General features: G+C 41.5%; 1 protein-coding gene across 1 annotated transcript in view; it reads right to left on the reverse strand.

Annotated features, from left to right (window-relative positions):
• Nucleotides 1-8,126, reverse strand: part of SEL1L (SEL1L adaptor subunit of SYVN1 ubiquitin ligase) — a 44,108-nt gene extending 35,982 nt beyond the window's left edge. The window contains exon 1 of the mRNA XM_020777776.3: nucleotides 7,905-8,126. Within this exon, the coding sequence (XP_020633435.3) occupies nucleotides 7,905-8,013 (109 nt within the window). The 5' untranslated portion in view covers nucleotides 8,014-8,126. The remainder of the gene's footprint in view (nucleotides 1-7,904) is intronic.
• Between the last annotated feature and the right edge of the window lie 14,716 nt (nucleotides 8,127-22,842).

Here is a 22,842-nt window from a genome sequence, read left to right on the forward strand (position 1 = left end):
GCAACAACAAAAACAGCTGTTTTCTTCAATTATGAAAGTAGAGTGCTAAGTGTCACTAAACGGAATTTCATAAGTAAAAATTAAAAAGATTTATAAAAAGTGACCAACAGAAAAATAAATCACAGAAAAAGTATCCACTGATAAATTAGCACTGTGGTTTGAAAAAAAAAAAAGGATGAGAAAACATTATTTTAAGATGAACCTAGCACGACACCTCAGACAATGAATGTATTTTTACTGTATCTTTATACTGAAGCAAACAGTATATTTCACTCTCATTGCATCATGTCAACATCTCTCTAAAGTAACAAGATCTGTGTTATGTTGCACATACAAAAAAACCCCTCAAATATCAGGAGCGAGTGGAAATGTAATGCTTATCTAGTTGCTTGTTAGCATTTAGACAGTTTGTCTTTATTCTGTTTGATAAAGAACCCTTAAACAGACAGTTATTCTGGCTGTTCCAGAATAACTACTTGAAGTTCTTGTTATTAATTGATTGATTGATTGATCGATCGATTGATATACTGCCCATCTGGCAGCCAGGGCCACTCTGGGCGGTTTACAACAGTAAAAACCATAAAATAACAAAAGTAATGCCTACTAACTATTACTGATTCATGGCCACTTGGAAATTTACTGTATTCATCCAGAAACAAACACAAAGATATGTATTAATTATTCATTTCTTTAAAAAAAGTATTATTAATGAATGGCATCTATTTTCATTAATCGTTCAGAGGAAAATCGAAGCTTAGTAAGAGATTCCAGATTGTAAAACATTGAAAAGTTTGTTGGTATAGCATAAGCCCTATAACATTTCAAACCAAATTCCAATGAATTCTCAGCTACTGCAATAAAGAAAGCTACTAATAAAAAACCCAAATAGAAGCAGTCAACTTTCTTTACAGGTTCTTGTATCTCAACTGGTATTCCAGCACTACAGCATTCCAAATACTGTAACAAAAAAATCTAATGACATTTGATTGCTCTGCAGAAATATGAATTAGATGGGTAGATTTTCTTCTCGAAGTCATAATTTGTGCAAAGATAAGGCCATGCAAGGGAAAAAAATGGTGAATTATTGAGCTGGGAATACTGATGACCATAGTGAACATTTTCTTTTTTTGTTTGGCTTCTTTTGGGGGTGCCTCTTTCATTTTTGCATGTTTTTTTTCACCTACTGGCATTTTTATACATACCATGTTCCCCAGAAAATAAGACAGGGTCTTATATTAATTTTTGTTCCAAAAACACATTAGAACTTATTTTCAGGGGATGTTTACTGTTTCATGTACAACAATCTACATTCATTCAAATACAGTCATATCATCTTCTTCTGGTTGCTGCACAATGGTGGAGGACAGGGTTTCACTTAACTGGGGCTCATTTTTGGGGTAGGGCTTATATTACAAGCATCCTGAAAAATCATACTAGGGCTTATTTTCAGGTTAGGTCTTATTTTTGGGGAAACAAGGTACATAAAAGTGAAAACTAAAACTACTTTTGGTCATTGATTTGTGTTTTCCAATTCATGTTTTCTGGCACTTCAAAGGCAATTTTGTTGTTGTTTAAAACTACTCCAAAAGAACAGAAGCAAGGCAACAGAAAATCAATTGACTCCAAAAGCAGGCAACAGGACATGAGAGGGAAAATCATCTGATCAATGAAGGCACTGGTCTTTATTATAACATTCATAGAGCAACTCATCTACCAACCAGTTCAAAAAATGGCAGAACACCAAAAGATTAGAAAGAAAATAAAAGAAAAAACAGAGTAAGTTCAGCAGCATAAACCCACTAAGACCCTATAGACATGGGCAGCATTAACTAACTAACTAACTAACTAACTGGAAGAAGACAGACACTAGCTGCCAGGCACTCAGAGATACCCACTCATTAAAGCAACCAATAACAAGAGAGAAATGACTGACAGGGAGCCTAACTAAAGCAAAAACAACCAAGCAGCCTAGTGGCACACTGACATAGCCATAAAATCCACTCCTGGTACATACACTGCTACAGAAGCAAACAAAGCAGTGCCAACCCCCCCCCCCCCCAATTATATACACTAAATCAACCAAATAACAGTGTTTTTTTTTTAAAAAAATTAAACAGGAAGCACCCAGACAAAGAGGGAAAAGCAACAAAAGGAACAAGAAAGCCACAAAAGCCATCACAGCTCACTCTCCACAAAATAAATAAAAGCAAACAAGCAAATAAAGGCAAAAATATAACCACATACAGACACACACAAAACCCTACCGGAATATGGGAAGGAACTCCTGTCACCTAATGACTTCTCTTTTCTTCTTTGAATCAAGAAGGTAACAGCAGCAATAATCCAAGAAAGGACCAGTTCCCCCCCCCCCAAAAAAAAAAACCTAAGGGGGAAATATCTCCAAAGAATTCAGGATGAAAAATAAAAATTGCCCCAAGGAAGCATGCTGCCACAAGCAAGCTGCCTGGCAGGAGCAAAAATAATCCAAAGAAATGGGCATCAAAAATGGGAGTACAGACTCAGCAGGCAGGCCAACAGGACATCAGAGCTAAGAGCACAATAATGAACTTTCATGTACAGTATTCCTCTTTTGTAAACACAAGTCATTTGTATGTGTATGTTAGAGACTCTCTTTTCAGTAGTTGCTGAACACCAATCACATGAAAAGATCCTTTTTTCTGATTCGGTCTTTTGCTTAAACATGAAAGGTCCATCTCTACTGGTGGGATTTTTTTACTCAGTTGAATCTACAGAATACTGGCCAATGTTATGAAGTTCCACCTGCAACAACCCAAACTGAGTGCACAGATTACAATGGAGGAGCTCTGAGAAATTAACAATTCTTCTTGGCTATGTGGAGAGCCAGGAAGTGGCTACAACAGGTGTAGACAGCTGTCTACGACACAAACTTGAACACTTCTGCATGGAAATGACAGTCCCATTCAAGCTTCTAATTCACCCATGTATAGCCCTACTGTACAACTTCAGCTGAACTAATTTATGTTTAACAATCTTTCTCTGTATTTGCCCCAGTAATGTACATTTAGAACTGCACCTTCAAGTAATTCTCCCAAACAGCTAGAGGTAATTCTGCATTTTTGCTTAATTTTTGGTGCATATTCTTCAACTAATATACTCTATGTTTAACTTGTGAATCAGAAAACACAGAGACAACTTCATAAATCTACATATAATTACCCTTATATTTGTGTGTGATATTTTCTGGGGAATAACTGACCCAAAAACCCTTCTGAACATTACAATTTAAATAGATGACATCAAACAAAAATAATACTTATGCCTAAATTGGCCACTACTTTTTAAACTGACAGTTATTCTTTAAACCAAATCCCTGGTATGTGTTAACAAATTTGTGCTGCAGAATCTGAGTTCTGCCAACTCCTGTGACATTGCTGGAACCAGTTGTATTAGCTCTTGCCTTTCCATTGGACCATTTCAGCAATGTGGAGAGGGGGGATCTGCTGCTTGGGTAACAGCCTATCCTCCATATTACCTTACCCGGGCTTCATGCTCTGGAGAGGACACTCCTCGATTCAGAGCATGTTACCATAGTCTCTCGAGACTGAAGGATGCCTATGCTATGTAGAAGTGTTAACTGTAAAAAATAGGGCTTTCAGAGTCTTGGTAATCTGTAAGGAAATGCATGGAAAACAAATAGCAACTTTATCTGTTCCTTTCTTTTGCATCACAAGCCTGAGTATTCTTTAAAAAAACACACTGAGAAAAATACAGATGGCTGGAGATATGATTATCTCATCCACATACTGTACATGATTAGCTGTGTGTTAAACACACAGCTTATCAGCTTATGTATTGGGAAAGCTGCTTGCAGGATCAGGTGCATACTACCAACTGAAGACTCAACCAGCTCCTGCATGTTTTCAGTCATATTTTAACATGCTCAGCATATAGGTTTACCACTGGTATTGCTATGTTCAGTCTTTCCATGAAAAACCAATTTGCTGAATAGCCGATGACTGGTAAGATGTCCCATGAAGGCTGTCTAATAGTGAGAACATGACCATACCACGTACTGTACTACCAGAAAAATAAATCAACCGGTTTTAGATCAAATAAACCCTGAATCAATCTTTGGAGATATCACAAGATGACCAAATTTGGTGAAAAGGCCCCTAATGGTAGGAAAATTGGAAGGCTGATTTCTGTCTCCTACTTGTTGGCATATTCTTGAATTAACATGAAGATGTTTGTTTGTTTGTTTGTTTGTTTGTTTTATATCCTGCCATCTGGTATATTCTACCACTCTGGGCGGCTGTTGTAGTAAAGATCAACAAGAGCCCCAAAATACTACTAGTCTGATGTAAGTCTTAGGAAACAGATGTAAATATATTCTTCTACACTGGGCCATTTACTTACAAAGCTTTTAAAGCTACCATATTCCAAAATAACAACAACAACAACAACAACAACAACAACATAAAGTGTTTTCAAGAAAGCAAAACATAGTAACTTATTACATTTCTACACAATGTACAATAATGCATTAAAGGTGTTTTATATTTTGAACTAATGACATGGACCCTTCTGCAAAACCAGCATAGCAACTGCCCCCAGACTACAGAATGCCCTCCTGACTGAGATTCGTCTGGCGCAGACGCTGATGACATTTCGGTGCCAGGTCAAAACCTTCCTGTTCCAGAAGGCTTTTAATTGAAATAATATTAACTGTGGGCCCTAATGGCAATTTTTAGAGTATCTATTTTAATTATATAGTAATTGTTTTATCTTTTTATTGTATTTCTATTGTATTTTAATTGTTGTAAGCCGCCCAGAAAGCTTTGGGTAGAGTGGGCAGCATATAAGTTAAATCAATCAATCAATAAATAGATGACTGGGATATAAATTAATATGAGGCAAAACGTTCATAAGAGATTGCAATCAAAAGGGTCTCTGAAGAGCACTGATTTAATTGCAGGTTTCCTCGTAAGACAAGAGTTCTGTGGGTTTTTCTCTCAATAGAGAACATGTTCACAGAACCTCAAGTACAGAACAAGCTTCTTCCTAAAGTATGGAAGAGCACTCTTACAAATAAATTAGTATCATTATACACAAGGAAAAGCAGACATATTGTCACTTCAGTTATAGAAGTGTTATGTAACAGCTAATTGGTTCTGCAAGCATACAAGAACAAGACTGAGATCAAATTACGGAGTTGGAACAACTAGAATTCAACTGAAGAGAATGTGAGAGGTAGATTAGCAAACATTAAGGTTTTAGTTTAGCTGTTGTTATGTTCCATTAAGTAACCTCTAAATTATGATGACTTTATGAATTAAGTGGCCCTATCATTAACAGCTACGACATTCTTTATCAAATCAATGATAGGGTTTCTACTGCCTCCCACTCTTCCTAGTACTATTCCAGTGAGTCTTGTGTTCACATAATATGTAAGATTACCTCTTGTCTATTCACTTAGTTGTATACTATATTTGAATTCTTTGTGGGTTATTTCTGGCTTTTAAAAGAAACATTACCTGGCACAGTCTGTCATACAAAGTTTAGCAATTCCATCAACCAGCGTTTTGAAGTTACCTGGTAAATTGGGACCTTCCAATGCATTTCTCTTCCCTGGCTATGTGGCTGCTTATTCACTAACATATACTCTTGGCACAATTTGAATTAGCACCTTCTTCACTAATGCCATGAACCCAAGTACCACCTGTCATGGCTGCCCAGTTAATCCAAGCCTGTTGGTGCAACTATCCTAAATCTACTCCTTTCATCCCTCAGCACACTTCTAACTCCTAACTTCAGACAAGATTTATCACGTATCACACATAAGCAATGGGCAAGATCACCAGCTGGGATCCACTGATTTGTCCAGCCTCCTGACATTCCTGAGAGGAAATAATAAATTATTCAACTTAAATTATCTAACTACCCTAACTACAGCCAGGATGTTTATGTAACCAACACTCTCAAAGTCCACTCCCAGTGTTACACAGTCATTCTGAAAGTTAATTTCCTATCAAACTAAGGTGTCCTCACCTTTAAAACCATATTCACTATGTATATAAATCTGTGGTTTAAATCCTTCACTCTATCATGAGAAGATAAAATTTGCTGGAAGAGATAACAATGCTGAGAAAAGGTGAAGGCAGTGAGAAAAAGACCAAATACTGTAGAGTATGGATTTATTTCCTAAAGGCAGCCACAGACTCGAGCTTGCAAATGCTGAGCAGGGCTGTTGACGATACAACATTTTGGATATGGCTCATTCATGGGGGGGCAGGATGCAACTCAACAGCACATAACAACATCTATCTAAAAAAGTAAATAACACAGGAAAATTCATTCCAAAACAAATCTGCTAGTCTTAAATACGACAAGTCTTCCAACTATCTAGAATGTAAACATTTTAGGAGCACCAGCTTTAGTTATATAAATGTCCAAAAGAAAGAACCACTTCCGTTTCCCACAGCAAGACAAAACAACACCTTACTAGCTTGCCAACTTTATGAAACAACTTACTTTGCAGGAAAGACATGGCTCAGGGCTTTCTAACCCTCCACCTATCATCACAGGCATAAACATCATTTATATAGGATGCAAACCCCTCCCAATGTACACTTTCTGGGTATGTACAAGTTGCAAAGCATCTGTATTCTGAATATATATTAAAAATTACATTTGTGGCATGAGCAGCTCATTATGACAAAAAAGTAAGGTGGCCAGGCCCTTTTTACTCCCCACCTTACAATTCAAATGTAAGAACTTGTCTTGATCATGAACATGCTAATGTAACATACAAATGCCCCAGCACAACTAACAAACACATCTAAATCTCACAATTCCTGCACTGAGCCGGTTCTGATGGTCTTGGAGGCCCATTCCAACTCCATTATTCTATGATACTACGTGTTCTGTCATAGAAGATTTATATGGGCCAGAACTTTCATCATACCCTGCATAAATTTGGGGAGAAGGAAAAGATTATAAATTAGGAATGGGGAAGATGTGGCCAACCTTCCAGTGCTTGTTGAAGGGCAACTCTTATTGTCTCTGGTTTCTATGTTTGTGACAACTGATGGGTGTTAGCTCAGTGGCTTAGGTCTCCATCCGGCTGCTGAGCCGGAGATTGAGCGTTCAATCCTCCACTGTGCCTCCTTGACAGGGGCTGGACTTAATGATCTATATGGTCCCTTCCAGCTCTGTGGTTCTAAAATGATGATGACAAAAAGTTCCCCAATAGTGGGAGGGAGAGCCAGCCACCCTACCCAATCTTCTTATGAACGGAAAGAAAGAAGTGGTGCCTCACTAGACGATGATAATCCGTTCCACTGAAATTGCTGTCTAGCGAAATCATTGTCTAGCGAAAAGCAAATCGTCGTCTAGCGAAAATCGGTTTGTGAAGCAGGGACCAAACATTGCCCAGTGAAATTCCCCCCTGGGAATCATTGTTTTGCGAATCGCTATAGCGATGGCAAAAAGTCAATGTCTAGCGAAAAAGCTGTCATGCGGGGGTAACTGTCTAGCGAGGCACCACGGTATCACAGTCAACTCTTGAATGTCAAGTCAGACGTGGCCACGTCGCACAGAATAAGGCCCTAGGGTGGAGGAGGAGAGCTGAAAAGGATGAGAACACTGGAAAGCAAGAAAACATTTCCAGCACAATCCCGAGAAATGCATTCCATTTTTTTTTCTGATAGGCAAAAAGTGAAGAGGAGCCTAGCCCGCCATCTAATGTTCTGTGCCTCAGCAAACGACACTATCCTCTCCTCCTCCGAAACACACACATCCTAGCACCCTGTGGGGCCCTGAACCCACCCCCTCAACGGCCTCTCCTAGGTCGCCCCACCATGCTTCCCTTCACAAACCCGGCCGAAAGAAAGGCGCGGCCCGCGCGAAGCGCTCTGACTGACCGGCCACTGCCAGGCAGACAGCCATGGCCAGCAAGAAGACCGAGGCCGTCGTCGCTACGGCCCTGACTAGCAACCACCGCGGCGCGACCCGGCTGTTGGGCAGCTCCATGTCGTTTCCCCGAAGACGCCGCTTTTCCCCTCAGCTTCTTCCTCAGCTGTGAGGGGTAAGAAGCCCGGGCGCGCGACTCCTTCCTTCCTTCCGTCCTTCCTCCCTCCCTTCCGCCCCGCCCACCCAGCCCGTCAGCCAAGGAACAGGCAGCGCGGCGGCCAATCAGGAGGCCGCGCCTCAGGAGCCGCCGAGGCCGCCAATGGCCGCTCGGTGTGAGAGAGGCGGGACTCTCGGCGCCTCTGACGTTCTCCGACATGGCCTCTCCGGATTGGACAGCAAGCTCGGATTCCAATGCCGGGAGACCGCGTCAGGACTTAGGTCCTGGCCAATCAGATCGCGGGACAGGAAAGTAAGCGGCTTCTTTTTTAATCTGAACTCTTTGGTGTAAAACAGGAGTAGATATCATTTCCGGTTCCGTTCGCAGTTCGTGGGGCTTTCCCCTTCTCCTGTCAATACGATAAGGACGTGAATTTTGCCCAGGAACAGTAATCAATCAATTTTCAATTTAACTTTTAACAAATTATTCACTTTTTGAAGTATTTTTCTAAAGTCTCTTTTTCGATCTAGTCTTCTATTTTTTTTCATCCGTTTTTATCTTATCTTTCCTCCCCCCGCACATGAAGGACTCAATAGACATCATTCTTAACCCGGAAGTATAAATCAACCAAATCGAAACCATTCCTCTTGGCAGTCGCAAAAGATTCTCGCTCCTGCTCGCGCTGACCAAGCTGTTAAAAAGTGCACGACGTAATACGAAAGGACTACATTAACCAGAATTCCCAGAGTGGTGTGTAGTGGATAGAGCGACGGACCAGGATTCTGGAGCCGAGGGTTCGAATCCCTAGTCAGCCATGAACGACTTCTGACAGTACCTTAGTTTTGCAGTAGCTTAATTGCAGATGGAGGGAACTGAGAAGCAATTTCTGTGCCCCAGCAAACGACACTATCCTCCCCCCCCCGACACACACATCCTAGCACCCTGTGGTCTTTCAATAGACACAGATTGAGAATTCACCATCTACTTTGCTCTGTATTAAATATTATTATTATTAACCCAATCACATTCAAATTCCCCTAGGACCAGTCATGGGAAGATACAATTGCCAGTCAAATTTCCCAAAGATCCAGGCCACAGGGTTTGGAGCCCAACCTGGGTTGGTTTTTTTCACAAATGAACCCGCTGATGAATGTTAATGTTACTTCTACACCGTTTGTAGAGGGTTTGACATTGGTTGTTAATAGCTTAGTTAAGACTGGAGATGCTTCTATGGACACTGTTTTTAAAGGAGAGTGAAGTTTTAAGTTTTTTTTTTTATTAAAGAGGAAAAGGAGTTAATACAAGTGGAAAAGAATAAATCATTAAAAGTTCAAATGGAGTTTATGTCTGATGATATGAAGGAAAATGAGGGTTCAAAAGAGGGAGCGGGCTTGGCATAACCTCACACCCATCCAATGTTCCCTCTAAGGTGTGCACGCTCAGAGCTCCATTGACATCATGCAGCGTCACCCGGGGTCAATGCATGTTTACTTCCAAGTTTGGGATGCAAAACCACCCCCATACACACACACACCGCATGCGGGGGGGGGGGGCTCCTACACAATAGGGATGACAAATAGAACATTGGTCCCACCCTTTTAATAATACCAGATATAGTTTATAATGACTGCAATTTCAGGGCCATTTTCTAATGGAGTTCCATATATACTGTAGCTGATCACAATAATACAAATGAATCAATGAGGCATATGTATTCTCGAAGGCTTTCAATGAGGCATAGCTTCAGGAAAATGCTTGTCAATTTTTGAAAAAAAAGTGTCTACATATGCACCTGTGTGCTAGTAGTGTGCTATGATCTTCAGCAGAAAAAAAAATTCCTGATAGTGAAATTGAAAAGACTTTTCCAATTACCTTGATAGTTATACTGAAGACTTCAGTGGTGCAGGATAAAACCCTGCTGCCTACCCTCTGGACAGGAAAGGTGCCAAGAAATTAAATGAGAGACTCAATAGGCATCCTTCGATCTCAAGAGACTATGGTAACGTGCTCTGAATAGAGGTCTTGGAACAGCGTCTAGTGTGACTGAGAAGGCCAATTCGAGAGTGACAATCTCTTCCACACTGAAGACAAATACAATCTGTTCCTTGTCCAGCTCCCTGATTTTGCTGGTTTCGGGACTGCCTCTTTGCCTTGGCCTGCTGGACAAGGGTCTCTTCAAATTGGGAGAGGCTGTGCTGCACTGCCTGCCTCCAGGCTGAATGCTCAGATGTCAGGATTTCCAATCTGTTGGGGTCCATTCCTAAGGTCTTCAGATCCCGCTTGCAGATATCCTTGTATCGCAGCTTTAGTCTCCCTCTCGGGCGATTTCCCTGCACTAATTCTCCGTATAGGAGATCTTTTGGAATCCGACCATTCGATGAGGGACTAGCGCCTCTTAATAATATTAGGAAACGTCTTTCCATAAAGGAGATAGGTAAAAATAGTGATTTCCAAATGTGTTGAGCTAGTTGGATAGCTCGATGGTTTAGGTATTTGGCTGCAGAGCTAGAGGTTGGGAGTTTGATTCCCTAGTGTCCCTCCTGCAAGTACAGCCAGCCTGTGTGGTCTTGGGCAAGCTGCAGAGTCCCAGAGCACCACCAGAAGAAGGGAATGGTAAATCACTTCTGAGTATTCCCTGTGGTGGAATTTCCACATCAATAAAATAGCTGAAGCTCAAGTGCAGGAGCCTATGAGAAGATAGGAGGGGTGGAGTAAAAGAGACAGAGAGAGGGAGGCAGTTAGAGAGGAGATTTAGGGAGGGAAGAGGAGAGAATTGGAGAGTTAGAGAGAATGAGATAAATGGAATAGTAAAGGTAAATAGATAGTCACAGAATATTAATGAGTTGATTAATGTGAATAAGTAAATACAACACCTGAATAAGCAAATGTGTACTCAAATATAAGAAGTTGAATGAGTGATCCTAAACAATAATAAAATAACATCTGTGATTTAAAAACCAAAAGATAAATAAACCAGTTATATTGGCAGCACATGTCTGATGCATACATGGTGCAGTGTCGATGAGAGATCCACTGGTGGTAGCGGAAGAAAGAGTAAACATATCCAGAGAGTGAACCTGTGTTTGGGGGAAACAAACAGGGAACACTGGGTGGAATGTCACATTCCCCTACTTGGAATATCCTGAAAAGGGTCACCATAAGTCAGAATTGACTTGACAGTACACGATTATTGTTATTTTACAGCTATATAGCGGTGATAGTGGGGATATTGATACTGAGGAAAGCTGAAACTATATTTTAAGATTGATCAGTGAATTAGTATCTGACAGTACATTCAGAGGGAAACCAGGCCTCGGGAGAATTTGACCCGGAAACATTTACACATGTTCAGGTAACTAGATAAACATTCACAGATAATCCTTAGCAGAGAAAACCACAAGCCTCAGAGAAACTAGGCCCAGGAAGACGATACAATACATACTGTAGACGTAGCAACAGATAAAGGGAAATAGATACTCTATGCCCCAGACTTTTAGGCACATCCCTGGTGCATCATGGACATAGGTCAAGGAAGATAAAGGTAAAGGTTCCCCTTGACAATTTTTGTCCAGTCATGTCCGACTCTAGGGGGTGGCGCTCATCCCGCTCTTCAAGCCATAGAGCCAGCGTTTTGTCCGAAGACAATCTTTCCGTGGTCACATGGCCAGTGTGATTTAGACACGGAACGCTGTTTACCTTCCCACTGAGATGGTACCTATTTATCTACTCGCATTTGCATGCTTTCGAACCGCTAGGTTGGCGGGAGCTGGGACAAGCAACGGGCGCTCACTCCGTCCCATGGATTCGATCTTACGACTGCTTGGTCTTCTGACCCTGCAGCACAGGCTTCTGCGGTTTAGCCCGCAGCGCCACCATGTCAAGGAAAGATGGGGCATAATATATTTTCTTACATTTAACCAATAGATTAGCTAGTTACCATTAATTATCCAATGAGGGACTGGATCCAAAGTTGGAGTACAAATAACCAATAGAATTGTAGTATTTTTATGACTCTTTGTATAGTTATAAAACATGTGTACACTGTATTTTCAGGATCTTTCTCTGCTTTTAAGAGAAGTCCCAGCTGACCATTTCTTTGCTGCTATTCAAATAAAATTGGGCCTTCGGTTCAGCTGTTGCGTCTAGGCCTGATTCCTTGCCAGAAAATTTTAGAACCCAGATTTGGCAGGTAACAGTATTGTTATTTTGACTTACATACTGCCCCATAGTGCTAGAGCACTGTCTGGGCGGTTTGCAACGTAATTACTTGAGGAACACTTTGTGTGGGGAATACTAAAGAAGCTTAACATAACAACAATAACAAAAGATTGGAAATCCATAGTTCTGCATCGCCACTGATAAGTTAAAAAACTTGATACATGCATGCTTCTTTCTTTTTAATTCTGTATCAACAGCAACAAGAAGCTCCACTGTGTTTCGTATAGTACATGTGAAATTTGGTGCGGGCAACAAAATAAGACCTCAACACATTTTCTTTCATTGTCTCAACTATTTGGAGAAAGGCATATTTTAATGAAAAAGTCTATTCAGCTTGATTGGTCTCATGACTTGACTATGTGATTCATTAAAGAGTTATTCAAACAGACACAGTTCAAGTCGAGAACTCATGAAGGAATTAATTAGCATAGTTTTATCTCCCTCTCTGGAAATGCCAGCCCAGAAAGCAATCTTGGAAGCACTAACTGGCTAAAAACATGGGCCTCTCATAGAGAAGGCCCATTGCTCTCTGGAATTTAAAACTGAATTTTAAAAAGAATAAAATGCCTCAGTTGCAACACATGCGTATATAAGACCTCTTGTATGTTTTGTCCTGTGTCACAAGATTTTCCTAAAACATAGTATTTCTTGGAACAGAAGATGCTAAACCATGATAAAATTTAATTAGAAAAAAAAGAATAAGATACACCTTTTTTATAATATAGTATGACAGTCTTGCACAGTAGCCAAAATTCTGAATCAATTTCAGAATTGTTAGTCCACACTAATGTAAATCCTAGTTATTCAGTTAGTCTTCTCTAGCTAGGTTGAACAATCCGGCTGGGGCCAGTCTGACCATTGTGATGCTTGGACAAAGTAAAGTACCATGAATTTCAAATCCAGGAAACATAAAGTGTGGTGGGAAAGAGAACAGACTGAAAGTCCCCGTCAATTTTATGCCCTCACTTGCTCTCTTCTTGATGCATCTCTTAAGAACTAGATTAGGACCTTTTCATGGCTGTCGGCAAAAGGGAAGGGGGGGATGCTGCTTTCCTTCTATCCCACTTGCATCATTCAGTGTATGACCTGGCCTCGCTGTTTGCTTTGCCTCAATTTCAGGAATAAGATATTCATGAAGAACTAGGTAAAGGTAAAGGTTCCCCTTGACAATTGTTGTCCAGTCGTGTTCGACTCTAGGGGGCGGTGCTCATTCCCGTTTCCAAGCTGTAGAGCCAGCGTTTTGTCCGAAGACAATCTTCCGTGGTCACATGGCCAGTGTGACTTAGACACGGAACGCTGTTACCTTCCCACCAAGGTGGTCCCTATTTATCTACTTGCATTTGCATGCATTCGAACCGCTAGGTTGGCGGAAGCTGGGACAAGTGACGGGCGCTCACTCCGTTGCGTGGATTCGATCTTACGACTGCTTGGTCTTCTGACCCTGCAGCACAGGCTTCTGCGGTTTAGCCCACAGCGCCACCACGTCCCTTTCATGAAGAACTAGAAAGGTACAAATGCTGGATCCTATGAAGAAAGCTTTCAATCTTAAAACCACTGAACTGTGGAGCTGGACAGTCTCCTGGTGGTCAGTGAGTCCAACCTTCTGCTACTGCCAGAATCTGCCACCACACCCAGCAAGGAGAGAGAAGAGTTGGGAATTTTCTCCCCATCTGAAAAAGTTGTGTTAAATAGGGATTATTCCTAAGTAAGGAATTGTGGCTAGGAGATTCATTGCCTGAGGCTTGGCTTAGTTTCTCTTGTTTAATGTTGCCACCTAATTGCTAATAATTATACTGACTTTTATATGAGTATTGTTCCTCCTTTGTTTGGTTGAAATTAAGTAGAACTGTGTCTTCTGGCCTATATTTCTTCAGCTATTGCCAGTGGGAGGCAAATTATACATTATGGAAATAATTACTGAATAGGAAAGTATCAAAGGGGGGAAAAAAACAAACTAGAATGTATTTACGTAAAGGTTCCCCTTGACATTTGGTCCAGTCATGTCCGACTCTAGGGGGCAGTACTCATCCCTGTCTCCAAGCCATAGAGCCAGTGTTTGTCTGAAGACAGTTTCCATAGTCATTACTCACATTTGCATGCTAGGTTGGCAGGAGCTGGGATAAGCGATGGGAGCTCACTCTATTGTGTGGATTCGATCTTATGACGGCTGGTCTTCTGACCTTGCAGCACAGAGGCTTCTGCGGTTTAACCCGCAGCGCCACCACGTCCCCAAGAATGTATTTAGCTTACTGGAATAAAATGTCAAATTTGTAAGGAGGAAAAAATATTATATCTGGTACCTAGATTACTGTAGTGTTTTTCTGTCTGTGCACTGAACTGTGGCTGAACAGTGTCTGCGAAGTAACCAACATGAATTTGACTCAACTCCGGGAAGCAGTGGAAGATAGGAGGGCCTGGCGTGCTCTGGTCCATGGGGTCACGAAGAGTCGGAAACGACTAAACGAACGCACTGAAATGTAATACTGTGGAAGTCTGGATGCTAAATTGAGTGAAGTTAATGAGCCTCGGGAACTATTATTAAAAAGGTACAATATCAAAAAGAGTGTATTTGATATTGAATTTATACTGAATTTCCTATCCTGGTAGCCTTTTCCCCTGGACAAGTAAGGTAGAGAAGAGAGCTAGTGTGCTTTAGTGGATAGAATGTCATACTAGAACTCAGGAGACCTGGGTTCAAATCCCAGCTCAGCCATAAAAACTCACTGGAGTGCGGTAATAGTAAACTGTTCCTTAAATGTCTCACATGCCTTGAAAAACCTACCAAAGTCACTATAAATCAGAAGTTATTTCATGACATGTTGCAACAACAAAGGGGAGAAGACTGATTGAAACCTAAACCTAATTCCACTTGCGGATTCCAGCTTGACTGGATCCACTGAATCAACTAAAACATACCTAAATCCTATTGATTAAATGGGTGTACTCTGGTTGGAACTATGTACCTACTAGATACAGGCACCATATAAGCCAAAGCATCTGGAGATGCAAAGACACCCTATTGTGGAGATCTGAGATGTCCTTATTCATACAAAGCATGTCTGTTGCTTCTAAGATGTACCATATTTTTCGCACCATAAGACGCACTTTTTTCCCACAAAACAGGGGGGTGGAAAGTCTGTGCGTCTTATGGAGCGAAGAAAACAGATTATATTTTCCTGTTTTCTTCTCCTAAAAAATTGGTGCGTCTTATGGAAAGGTGCGTCTTATGGAGCGAAAAATACGGGTAAGTGCTGTTGTTGCACCAGTAGAAGATGGGTTTTGTTCATGAAGATCACAATTTGCCTAATGACCACCTGTGTAATTAGTATGGTCCCATGTTACTACAGGGGAAGACTTTGTGTGCCATAGAAGCTCAGTAGGATGCTGAGCAGTAAGTAACCAGGTGTTTTTGCCTACAACATCTATGAGGCCTAGTCATAATTGCTGGAGATTTCTTTCTAGTCTTGCATGTTATCTGTAGTTTATGTCGCTGGAAGCAACTTTTCTGGACTGGAGTGATTGCCTATCCAGCACTAATCAATCATTCCTTCCAGCCTTTGAATTCAAAGAGAGCTCTGCCTCTCTTTCCCTCTCTTTCATGGGCTGGTAGCAGTTGTATTGTTTGTCATTGAACTATTTGGTTGGTTGCCAGTATGAATACAATAAAGAAAACGGCATACACAAAACCTGTAGCTTCAAACAACACAAAACCTGTAACTTCAAACAACTGTAAGTAAACATGTCTACACATGTCTCAAAGTGAGTTATTGGACTTTAAGTGCCAGTTAATGAGAAAGGCGTGGACTCTTGGGAATTTGCAGCTATTACCCCTCTGTGAATCTCTGTACTTGTACTGAGTAGGAAAAAGGAATATTACCAGAAATTCAACACTCTGCAACAATAATAACCAATGTTGAGGGAGTGTCAAAGTTGCTGACCAAAACCACCTGGTCAACACAGCTGTCCACATCTGGTATATTGAGGGGATTTGTAACACCCTGTTTCCCAACTCCTTAGACCCAAACGTTCTAAAGTCTGTGAGCAACAACAGAGAAGGCCCTCTTCCATGTACCCATCAAACTACTGATTATTTTGTAAAAATGTGATTCTACGTATGTCTCCTTTTTTTGGTCACCAGCTCCATTTTGGGTCTGACTCTGTCACAACATAGGAATTTATCATGCCCAGTATGCTCTCAAAGGAAGCATCTTATGTCTAGTTTATGTCCATGCTCCTATTCATGGGGAAAAAAAGTATTCAAGGCCATTTTCAATATATTGCTTCTTTTTGAATATTGGAATAGCTGGAATGCAAAACCTGTGGCACTTCGCAAGCCAGGTCAAGCAATTCCCATGATTCTGACAAGTTCATTAACTTTTCAATGTGCCATTATATAAGCCTAATAAATTATTAGTAATGTTCAGTAAATTACTACCCTGGAGAGGCCTTACCGTGGCTTGGCAGCTAGCTGGCTTATAGCTCAATTTACAACTATTCACTAACTATTTAGTTTGGACAACTTCCGTAGGGTTCAGGACTATCTTTACTTTATCTCTTCTAAAAGAATTGAGTGTCTGTTACTGCGTAATAGAATTGCATAAATATAAATGGCACATCCACCATGGAGTGTTAGATCAAGAATTCAGCATTCTGTTTCTTGGCAATGACAACAGAGCAGGAGTTTCAAAGAACTTAAATACATAAAGTCTCAGAAGTCTTTAATTAAGGTCTTCATGTTATATAGTTTGAGTACCATGTCATAGACATATTATTTATCATTGTAAAAGAACATATTCCGCACTCCATTTTTTTTCATTTTTTCCAAAAAACAAAACAAAACAAAACAAACCCCACAAAAAAAGGTTTGGGGAAAAAAATGGAAAAAAAATTTCCAGTTTTTTTTTCTAGGCCTTTCCATCTCTAAGTAGGACCGGAAAATTTTAATTGGTCTGAAGACCAATTATATTTATTATTTACAGTGGTGCCTCGCATAACGAGCACACCCTTTAACGATGAATCTGCATAGCAATGCGGATTTTGCGATCGCTAATGCGATTGCATACTGATGTTTCTTCGCATTGTGATGGGGGAACAGCTGTTCAGCGGTTCCAAAATGGCCGCCGGAACACCCAAAATGGCCGCCGGAACACCCAAAATGGCCGCGGCCGGATGGGGAAACATCGCAGAACGGTGAGTTTTGGGGCCATTTGGAACGCATTAAACTTAGTTTAATGGGCTTAGTTTAATGGGCTTTTCCGTTCCATTTAGCGATGTTTCCCCATAGCAAAGGTTAATCCGGAATGGATTAACCTCGCTATGCGGGGCACCACTGTATTTATTTAAAATATTTTTGCCCCATCTTTCTCCTTAACATAATCCAAGGCGGCTTACATCGTTAACAGACAAAACTGAAAGCTAAACCCAGTAACTATACAGATACTAAACAAGATCAAACAGGTACCACACTAAAAGAGAATAAACGAATGCAACACCAAAAAGCTCATTCAAAGCAGCGAGATATAGCCATCCATTTAAAAATCCCACTTCGCCAGCCAGCTAGCCACTGAGGGACAACTTGTCTCAGGAGGAAGGTCTTTGTCTGCTTGTGGAAGGACAGCAAAGGTGGGGCCAGTCTGGCCTCCCATGGGAGGGAGTTCTAAAGTCTGTGAGCAGCAACAGAGAAGGCCCTCTCCCATGTACCCATCAAACACATATGTGACAGTGGTGGGACCTAGAGAAAGGCCTCTATGGATGATCTTAACCCTCAAGCCAGCTCATAAAGAGAGATGTGATCCTTGAGATAGCTTGGACCCAAGTTGTTAAGGGCTTTATAAGTCCTTTGCACTATGAATTGTGCCTGGAAATGAATCAGCAGCCAGTGGGCTACTCTAACAGGAAGGTTATGTGATCCCTATGATCAGACCAAGTCAGTAATCCAGCTGCTGTGTTTTGGACCCGTGAAGTTTCTGAACACTTTCCACAGGCAGCCCCTCATAGAGTGTGTTACAGCAACCCAGTCAGGATATATCTAAGGCAGGTGTCACCGCGGCCAGATCAGACCTCTCCAGGAACGGACACAGCTGGCACACTAGTTTTAATGTTGCAAAGGCACTCTTATCTATTGCTGAAACCTTGGCATCCAGACTCAGAGATAAAAACAAGCTGCACACCTGTGTTTTTAGAAGGAGGGTAACCCATCCAGCACAGGCTGCATCCTTACTCAATGCTCTGCCTTTTGACTCACCAGGAGCACCTCAGTCTTGCCTGGAGTAAGCTCTGCTCTCACCTGTCCGTCACAGCTGGGCAGGGGAATCTCAGCCAATGAGAGGACAGAGGGTGATGCAGAAGGGGGAGGAGCTGGATTATATAAGGTGTGTGTGATGTGTGAAAGGGGGAGTTTTGGAAAGTTTGAAAAGATGAGAGAAGTTGATTGAGAGAGTGAGAGAGATTTGAGAGAGATAGTCAGTGAAGGAAAAGTCTGTGTGATTTAGAAATTGAGAAATGTGATTAACAACTTGATTTATTACCTGTGATTCAACCTTTTTTTATTTTGTACAAATCAAAAAACACTTTATTTGTTTGAAAGAAAAACTTGTCCTTTGTGAGTACTAAGGATAGGTTGGTGGCAGCAAGTGAAGAATAGTAGTGAGCACTCTTGGAGGCCTGTATTGGTAGAGGCTTGAGAGTGGCTCGCTACAGTAACCCATCCAGCACAGGCTGCATCCTTACTCAATGCTCTGCCTTTTGACTCACCAGGAGCACCTCAGTCTTGCCTGGAGTAAGCTTTGGTTTATTTACCCTTATCCAGTCTATTGCTGACATCAGACACTAGGAGCTGAAACAGCTTTCTCAGATTTAGATGGCAAGGAGGGATGGAGTTGGATGTCATCCGCATACAGGTGACACTGAATCCTGAATCTCCGGACAATCTCTCTCTGTGGTTTCATGTAGATGTTATATAATATAGGAGACAAAACAGAACCCTGAGGGCCCCCATGGGCCAGCAGCAATGTGCCAAATAGGAGTTCCCCTCCCCGTACCATTTTCTGAGTTCTCACCTCCAGGAAGGATAGCAGCTATCATAAGACAGTGCCTCCAAATCCTATCCCAAAGAGACAGAACAGAAAGATATTATGGTTGATGGTATTGAAAGCTGCTGAGAGGTCCAGCATAAACAACAGGGACTCCTGCTGTCCAGTTCCTGGCCTTGGTCATCCACCAAGGTAATCAAAGCAGTTTCTGTAAGCAGGCCTGATTCCAGATTGAAATGGATCTAGATAATCCATCTCTTCCAGAGATGGATTGCAAGGAGGCATTTACCACTCCTCGTACCTACTCAACCAGTCCCTTTCTGGCAGCTCTTATAAGCCAAGAAGGGCCAGCAGAACATGTGGTAGCCTACACCTCTCCAAAGGCTCCTGTGCACAACATCAAGCTGTATGCACTGCAGCATCCAAGTCAGAACACGTCTAAGCATTTTTTCCCCTGCAGAGTGCTGTGCCAGCTCTTCACAGTGAATGACATTGTGGTCTGCATCCTCTTCCTTCAGGCCCTGATGTAATAGGCCCTTGACCACTAGAAAAAGCTCTGCTGGACGGCTCTGTGGAGTTGCAAGGGTGGCAGAGAAGAATGACTTCTTCACCACTACCACTGCAATGGAAGAGCCCTTCCAATGGGCCCTAGCTTGTGTTTGGTTACATTCACTCAAGAGTTTTCCGCCATTGTCCTTCCAGTCTACGCCCTTCACTTTTCATCACCACCAGCTCCATGGTCCGGTGAACCAGGGGCCCATTCTGGCTCTACCTTTTGGGAGGAGACATTTGGGAACAACGGCTTTTGCCCTATGCCAGAGATCAACCAGGGCTTCAACAGAATCACCTGCTATGGTGATAGGAAGCTCCCCAAGAGCAGCCAAATCCATCAGCACTCTGGAGCCGGTCATCTTTGTCTGTTTCCCTGCAAAGGCTCTGAGTTGCTGTGACTCTTAAGTCCCACTAGATAATGGGCTGTCCTCAACAGTGGGGCTGTAGAGAGGTCCTCCACACCTAGGTGGCCAACACTTATGTTTAAGGGATTCTTCAGGGGCCCCCTTTCCTGAAGAGGAAGCAGAGGCAGGAGGGAGCTGTACTTGGGGGACATTTTAATTGGTGAGCTCTTTCCTGGTAGGCTGACCCTTTGACCGCATGGTTTGAGGGGGCGGGGCTTTGGTTTTAAATTAGTGCCTGCAGAAGGTCTGCAAACCTTCATACAGAGCACGTTACCATAGTCTCTCGAGACTGAAGGATGCCTACACTCTTCAGGGGCTATATGGATTACTTTGTCCTGTTGATGGGACAGGTGTCCCTTCCAGACAAACGATCACGCAGGTGGCAATTTCTCCAGTGACCCACTGGTTTCCCTACTGTTGCAGCACTTGCTGCAAAAGAAAAGCAGGGCTGGCAGAGTTTGCAAACCATGCACCACATTATCTTACTGAGGAGGTGTCAGAGACCCTCCCTGATATGTCTCTGTGTGTGCGTGCTTATGTGTGCGCGCATCAGTTTGTCCACATGTGCTCTTCACCCTCTTTCCGTTTTGCAACCCGAGTCGGAGACGTCACCCTACTCCCGGAAGACCAATACTGTCATGTTGGTGATGGTGACAGTACTGGACTTTTACTCTTTCTCAGCGTGGAAGAAAATGAAAACCACTCTTTTGTTAGCTCTTGTTATTGGACACGAACTTATCTTCTCTCCCTGCATTTGTTTAAACTTGAAAGCCCTTTTGTGCCCTCTAGAACTTTGTGTAGGTGGTCGGAGTCAATGTTGTCATGTTTTGAGTGTTCCTCAGAAGCCCTGGGTTCCCCTATGCTCTCCGTTCTTTTTCTTTTGTTTACAGTTTTTGCCACTAGAGGGAAAAAAGGGACTTTTTCAGATAAAGGTTAAAGCCATTTTTTTCAGTTAACGAAAATCCCTTGTTGTAACCTTTATATAGTAATAATCACAGATTAAACACATAAATTAGGCTTTTGGGCCATAGCCACCCTCCTTGAATCCTCCCCCTTTGGGAGCCATTAACCCTGTTCAGATAGCTCACTGGGACTTAAAACTTCGAAAGGGTTATTTTATTTTATTGTTTGTTTTGTTAACTCTTGATGCTGTAGCTCAAAGAAGGAGTTCATGCCCACATTCCTGTTAGTGCAGACCAGCATGGGTTTGATTCAAATCAAATTGATTTAAATGACAATTTAAATTGAAAAGAAAAGAAAATCAGGTGCTTTTTTCCTGATTATTTAAATAAAACAGCTATTTTTTTTAAAAAAATTTAATCATGATTTAAATCAATTTGATTTTTTAAAAAATAATAATAATTGATTTTTATCCACCCTGGTGCAGGCACATTAGTCAAGAATCCCCTTAGATTCTTGTGCCTGAAAAACGTTTAGCATCTTCGCTTTAGAATCTAAAAAGAAAGGGTCCATCCTACCAAGTTGGCTAGCATAGGGGTTAAAGGTAAATGTTATGTTCATGTAGACTAGAGGAATTGATTCTTGTGATTGGATTAATCCATTAAAAGCACAAACCAGGTCTTTTTCTTACAGACAGCGAGAGGCCATATTTCCTGTCATCTCATTAACTCAAAAAGATGGAGCACAGTACGGCTATTTCCTCTCTTAATAACTTTCCCCACCTCTAGCAAAGTCTTTCAACTATAATTTCATTCAGATATGAACATATACTTACAGAAATAGGTTAAAAGTGCTGTAGCATTGCTGTCAGTGTATGTATTTATAACAAGAAAGCAGTTGACTCCTAGGCAAAAGGCTAGACAGAGTATAATTAATAGATCTCAGAGGTGGTGCATTTCATTCCTATAGGGAGTTTTTAACAAATCTTGGGATTGCTCCAAAGTCATTCCTTGGAACCCACAAATTACATTGTTAGGTATTCTGCTTCATCTAGAAATACACTTTGATGCAACGTTCACACATACACATATCACACAGGAACATTTGTTGGGGAGGCAGAATTGGTTGCTGATATACTTTTTTCTACTTAACATGCTTTCAGTGTGACTTTTAACATACAAAGTGCTTGTTACTGTGAGGGGGATGGATGCTACTTCTCTCTCACAGTTGCTGCGTCAGAAGTTTTGCTTTTTACTTTGCTAACTAAAGAACAAAACAAAAAACGGAACAATCAAATTCTCATGATAGAATGTCTCCCATTAAGATGTTGGTGCCAGGAATTTGCTGGTTTGCATCAGGTTATATCACAGCAAATGCCTACACTTACTTTTTAACTTATGGCAATTCACTGCTGAGATTCATCCCAAATGAATCAAATGCCAGGCATAACTGTTAGGATTCTAGACACTTTAGGAAAATCATTTGGGATAGTGCGGGCAGGTAAATTCTTAAATTTGGTTACAGAAATCTTTCATGTTAGCCTCCAATTACCCTTCAAGTCCAATCAAACAGTACTGAAGGGACCATGGCACTACATGAAACACGCAAGAGGAACACACCTCTAATCAGATCACACACAATCCAGTTTGGAAAGGTAAAACACAGCCAGATTAATATATATACAGTG

Source organism: Pogona vitticeps, chromosome 1 (genome assembly GCF_051106095.1).
Source record: "Pogona vitticeps strain Pit_001003342236 chromosome 1, PviZW2.1, whole genome shotgun sequence".
Classification (NCBI taxonomy): Eukaryota; Metazoa; Chordata; class Lepidosauria; order Squamata; family Agamidae; genus Pogona; species Pogona vitticeps.